Source organism: Poecilia formosa, unplaced genomic scaffold (assembly GCF_000485575.1).
Source record: "Poecilia formosa unplaced genomic scaffold, Poecilia_formosa-5.1.2 Scaffold88, whole genome shotgun sequence".
In the NCBI taxonomy this organism is placed as follows: domain Eukaryota; kingdom Metazoa; phylum Chordata; class Actinopteri; order Cyprinodontiformes; family Poeciliidae; genus Poecilia; species Poecilia formosa.
Genome location: NW_006800027.1, coordinates 228,178 through 234,117, shown reverse-complemented (window position 1 = coordinate 234,117; position 5,940 = coordinate 228,178). Strand labels below are relative to the sequence as shown.

General features: G+C 39.1%; 1 protein-coding gene across 1 annotated transcript in view; it reads left to right on the top strand.

Moving 5' to 3' along the window:
* Nucleotides 1-869: 869 nt before the first annotated feature.
* Nucleotides 870-5,940, top strand: part of sdr42e2 (short chain dehydrogenase/reductase family 42E, member 2) — a 10,284-nt gene continuing 5,213 nt past the window's right edge. The window contains exons 1-6 of the mRNA XM_007557321.2: nt 870-948; nt 1,279-1,726; nt 2,654-2,749; nt 4,945-5,002; nt 5,195-5,313; nt 5,413-5,488. Coding sequence (XP_007557383.1) covers nt 1,280-1,726; nt 2,654-2,749; nt 4,945-5,002; nt 5,195-5,313; nt 5,413-5,488 — 796 coding nt within the window. The 5' untranslated portion in view covers nt 870-948; nt 1,279. The remainder of the gene's footprint in view (nt 949-1,278; nt 1,727-2,653; nt 2,750-4,944; nt 5,003-5,194; nt 5,314-5,412; nt 5,489-5,940) is intronic.

Sequence of the window (5,940 nt, the reverse complement as noted above, 5' to 3'; positions counted from 1 at the left end):
AATTGAGGTAGTTTGGCATTACTGTCAACTCCATCAGATGGACTTTTTCTTGTTTTTTGTTTTAAATAATATTTATTTTATTTCTTGAGAAGCATTTGTCTGTAAATTGAGTAAAAATATCACTAATGGGGTATTTTAAAAATCATTTTAGATTTATTTTTGTCAGATGGTGATGACAAAGTTTTGGGTCAGGTCAATTAAAAATGTAATTTTTAAAAAAAAAAATCGCAACTGGGAGCCTGTACCTTAGCATCTTCATATTTTCTAAACATTATTTGTCATATTTGCATACATAAGGTTGAGAAATAATTTTAAAAAAATATGGGAAAATTAAAACCCATTTTGTCCCTATTCTCAAGAATCACTGCAATACATTTAATTGTGTCCCCAATGTGCACATTCTTTTCGCACATTGGGGACACAATGTGCGAAAAAAAGTTCACCACTTTTCCAGAGACCAGATTTTTGTGTAAACACTCTCCCTGCTCCTGTCTTGTTAGCTTGTTAGCTTTTGTGACAAAATTCCAATTTGCAAATAAACAAGTTTGTTATCAGAGCTCTTGGTGCTCCCTTTAAGAAGACACGCTTTTAATTGCACTTTATAAAGCCTTACTTTAAACCCCAGAGTTTTACTCAAAATTTGATATGAATCGGAAAAAAAAATACACATAATCCTTTTTTCTATTATTTAACACGCATCAAACATCTAATATATGACATTCTATTTAAATGTTGGCCTATGTTATTAAATGAAGGAAGAGGCACTGCTGTTTGAGCAAGGATTCTCCCTGCACGCTTCATCCAGACATTACGGTAGGAGATCCTTCAGGTGGGCCGGCTGAAGGGTGGAGTGTTGGGAGGGCCCACAGATACGGCAGAGCTGGAATTTCTTCATAAGACAGCTGACAGGCACAGGTATGGATGTGAGGCGAGGAGGACCGCAATAAGGTGAGTCAATTCATGAGAAAAGTTTCCCAGCAGCTTAAGATCATTTTAGGAAAAAATCAGCAGACATTTGGAGTAACTTGTAAAAAAATTTCATTATCATGTGGAAATTTCAGCTTTTTGTATTTACTTTAAAATTAATGATATAAAAAGCATCTAATGATAACTTTTCTGTAAAAGCAGCTAAGACAGTTTAAACTTGTCACATTCAGCTAATTGCTGGAGGTTGAAAAATAACAAGCTGAATTTCTGTGAAAAAGCTGAAAATACATGTTAAACAAATAACTCAGAGATTTGGCTACCCCTCAGTACTTTCCCTGTTCCCTCCATCAGGATGTCTATTGACCTGTACACCCCCAGCGTGGGTGACAGTGGGGCCTCCATCTGCCAGATGCAGCAGCTGCCCTGCCACAGCGCCCCGCTGCTTCGCCTGCAGGCCTGTGGGCATCACACACTCAGCCACTCAAACCTCCCTCGCAAGCCGTGCTTGAGCGATCCATCCGTGGTCGCTTCCTCTGGGGCCGTGCCGGCCCTCCGCCACAGGGTCAGCGGGGCCACGGCGGGCACCTGCAACAGCCCCTGCTGTGCTGCTTCAAGACTGGGACAGGAGGTGGGAACAGCAGCCTGGGACAGCTGCAAAGGGAAGGTGCTGGTGACAGGAGGAGGGGGATATTTCGGCTTCAGGCTGGGGAAAGAGCTGGCCAGTGAGGGGATGACTGTGATCCTTCTGGATGTCAGCAAGCCTCTCTGGGATATTCCTGATGGAGCAATCTTCCTTCAGGTGATTCTCATGGGGGAAGAAACCCCAATTCTTCTGGGGTTTTTTCTCCACTATCGTGCTTTTCTTCTTACAGGGTTTCCAACAGTAGAAATATTCTGCACTTATAGTGTTAATTAAATTTTAGGTTTTGGCTCTCATTAATGTGCTGTACTAGGAAATATGACTGTTTTGAAGTGGTGGACCAGAGCACACTGGTGTTTCTTATGAACTTTCATCACATAATATAATGACTGATTAATTCATTAACCTCAAGTTGAATGTTTTCACCACTAATGCAATTCAATGAAAGTCCATTTTATATATATTTTTTAGTTTATTCATTTTGTTATTTTTTTTAATTTATTTGTCATTTTTCCTTACGTTCAAGCAGAGAATATAATTTTTTATTATTTTTATTTTGTTTCTTTTGAATTATTTATTCAGTTTATTATTTATTTATTAATATAGTGTATATTAGTCATTCCTAATATATTTTTTTTCATCATCATTATCATTATTAATACTTTGAAAGGACATTTTTTCTTGAACTAATGAATGTATTCTCTGAGATGACTGAGTTTGGTTTCGTATTCGGCTTGTAGTATCTGCTCTCTTGCAGCCAAACCGTGCGGCTCACTCAGCTGTTAGCTGTGAAGTTGAGCTCTAGTGTTACTGTGAGTGCGTCAGGTCAGCGTGGTGGCTGGAGACGCAGGTGAGCGATCTGTTTCAGAGCGCCAGCTGCCTGCTGGGTCACAGAGGGAGGAGACATGAATCAGGTTTCACCTGTGCACCGCTGTTGGCAGGCTTTCACTTGACAAAAAAAAAAAAAAAAAAAAAAAAGTTTTGAAATGTTTGTTGTTGTTGTTTTTTTTTTGTTTTTTTTTTAAAGTACACATGCAGCAGACACTATACCCCCTCAATGTGGTTTTCACTGTTTCTTTCTTTCAGAGCGACATTCGGGACTATTCCTCCCTGCACAAAGTGTGTGAAGGAGTGGACTGCATATTTCACACAGCATCTTATGGCATGTCTGGACCAGAGCAGGTGATCTTCCTCTTCCCTATTTAAATATGAGCCAGAGTCGGCCATACTGAATGTCCCTGAAACCCACAGCAGCCGGACAAGCCTCTAAATTGTTAACACGTTCTCCTTGCAACCGAGAAGTCCTCCAACCTGAATGACAGGGTGTTTGTCTCCGTACCTGTCAGTATGTAATGCCACGACGCTCTCGGTGGATTAGTCATAAAACGCCTTCTCAAGCAGTAAAACTATCCAGCTGAGTGACGCCTTGGGAGTTTTAAGCTAAAGTCTACTTTAGCTTAAAACTCCCTTTTAAGCTAAAGTCTACTTTAGCTTAAAAGTACTGAAGTAGTAACAATTAAAAGGACTGCTGATTTTGGTTTAAAAACTCACAAGGGAATCTTGATTTGAGTCCATCATGAAAGACAAAACACTGCACTTGCAGTAAAGTAATGCGATCTGAATTCCTGTTGGAGTCGCTGTGAAGTGACACGTGTCAAATGGGACTTGAGATAATTGGAGAACACGTGAGATCATTCCTTACTGAAAGGCTATCTCTTTGTGATTGAACACATCCATTTAAAGGTGCTCACAAGCCTTGACCTTTATCACGTTTTCAGTTTGTTTTGTTGGAAAGTGATGTGACGGACCAACACAAAGTGCAAAAAATGAGAACTGAAAGCAAATTAGTTAAACCACGGTTTTTAAACTATTCTTATGGACAAAATCTGAGAAATGTAGCATTTGTACCTAGTCCCTTTAATCCGACACCCCCAAATAAAATTCACCGCAACGGCTTGCTTGAGGAAATCACCTGATTGGTCAATAGAGCCTAGCTGTGCGTAATTTCACCTCAGTGGAAAAGCAGCTGCACTGTGGCAGCGTCAGACGTTTATCAGCTGGCAAAATGCAACAAAAATGAAAACGCTGGTGGCGCTGCAGAGATCCAAACCTCGGGTGGAAGAATTTGTTGATAAGACTTTGTTGACAGGACAACTCTTCCAAAGCATGGAAGAGTTGCAATTGACCTTGTTGAAAGAAAACCATAAAAAGAAAAAAAAAAAACTGGAGAAACAACAATTTTAAAACGCAATGTAAATCCCAAAATCAGCGCTCCTCATGAAGTGGCAGCATTATGGTGTGGGGGCAGGAAAGCTGGTCAGAGTAGAAGGAAAGATGAATGGAATAAATATAGAGGAATGTAAAAGTGTCGGCATAAGCCAGGCTTCACAGTAACGTACTTCTTTGTTTTGGTTTGTCACATGATATTCTAACATAATTCACTGATGTTTATGGTTGCAAAATGGATACTTTTGCAAGAGACAAAATCTACTCAGATTAACTTCAGTTGGAATTAAAATACTCTAGTACTTCTTCAAAAATTTTACTACAAAGTACACCTCCAGTTTTGCACCATTTTCTTAAATTCATTAAATTTGCAACGGATTTGTTTAACGTTTCTCTTTGTCACATTCTTTCATGAGAAAGCTTGTAATGCCACACAATCCAATCACCACATAGTTTCTGATCTGGACTAGAAACTTAGGTATTTAAACACATTAAGTTTATTTTGTCAGTGTAACGTACAGAAACTTGATGTATTCTTTTAGCAGAGCCCTCTTAATGTACCAACTCAACATTTTCATCAAGTTGAGACCTTGATTCTATTGTTTTACCACTTTAAAGGAGATTTGTTGCTGTGTTTGAGATCCTGTTCATGCTGCCTGAGAAATAGTCTGAGATTTGACTATAATACTGTAATTTTTAAGCTCAACTCTATGAATATATTAGGATTCTGTTGCTGTACAACAAGTCCAAATCATCACCCCACCTCCACCGTGGTTAATAGTTACTATTATGTATTTTATGCTCGGCTCGGAAGTGTAACTTTTTAAACAGGATCATATTCTTGTTAGAATATGACAAACCTCTCAACAAATCATTACCTTTTCATTTTTTACAAACTTAATACGGTGAGTGGGACCTGCAGTATTTGAGTTGTGACTCATAGTTCACTTCTGACTTTGTTGTGATTTGTTGAAACCTCAAGCCCTTGCAAAGACTACCAGAGAGTTTTCTTATCTTTGAATACATGTAGAATAAAATACTTCAATTACTTTAAGAACTGCCTTTTCCAGACTGATTTAAAGCAATAATTACTTCTTTAAGGTCGTTGCTGATGTTTTTCCATCTTTGTATTGTGTTTCTCTGAAACCCAGCTGAGGAAGGAGCAGGTGGAATCAGTCAACGTCGGAGGAACCAATAATGTCATAAACGGTGAGGTATTGTTCCTCGACAACAAGTGCTTCACTAACTTCTGTCTCATGCTTAAAATATGTGATCGGAGATAGTGTTTCCTACAACACTATCTACATAGATGAGTGTAATTTTGCTCTGTCGTGGGAAGAAGTAACCTTTACCAGCTGTCATTTGTCAACTTTGCTTTGTGGTGTGATCTGCTTATGTCAGTGTGTAAAGAGAGAGGAATCCCCAGACTGGTCTACACCAGCACCATCAACGTGGTGTTTGCTGGGAAACCAATTGTGGATGGCGATGAGGCTTCGGTGCCATATGTGCCCAGTGATTTGGTAAACAGCAGTCAAACACATCTTAAATCTTACACATATAAGGACATGTAAGGACATGTAAGGAATGTGTGTGTGTGTGTTTGTTTGTTTTTTTAACAGCACATCGACCACTACTCCAGAACCAAAGCAGTGGCAGAGCAGATGGTCCTCTCGGCCAATGGGTCCCCAGTGAAAGGTGCAGAGATATTCAGTGAGAGAAGTGACAACCAGAGCGCAGATGTATAGAAACAGGTTGCACCTAAGGGAGAATGCTATCAGTCTTGTATGTTCAGATGTGAGAACTGAGAGCGAAGTTCAGCTCATTGTGTGCAGAAGCAGTTAATGCCAATCTCTAAGACTTTTCCAGTCATTTGCAAAAGTAATTTATCTGAACATTTGATCATGTTGCAACAAATTTGAAATTGTTCTTTGATTTTAAGTGTTAGATCAACACAAAATGGTGCATAATCATGAAGTGGAGGAGAAACAATACCAAAGAAAAAACTTGCCACTTTCAAAAAACACTCTAGATGCCCAGTGCTTTATATGTTGTTTTATTTAAACCTCTTCCTGCAGTTTTTCTGTGAAACTCCTGAGATCGTCACTGTATTTACGATCTCAGTGACGATCCTCATATATATATATATA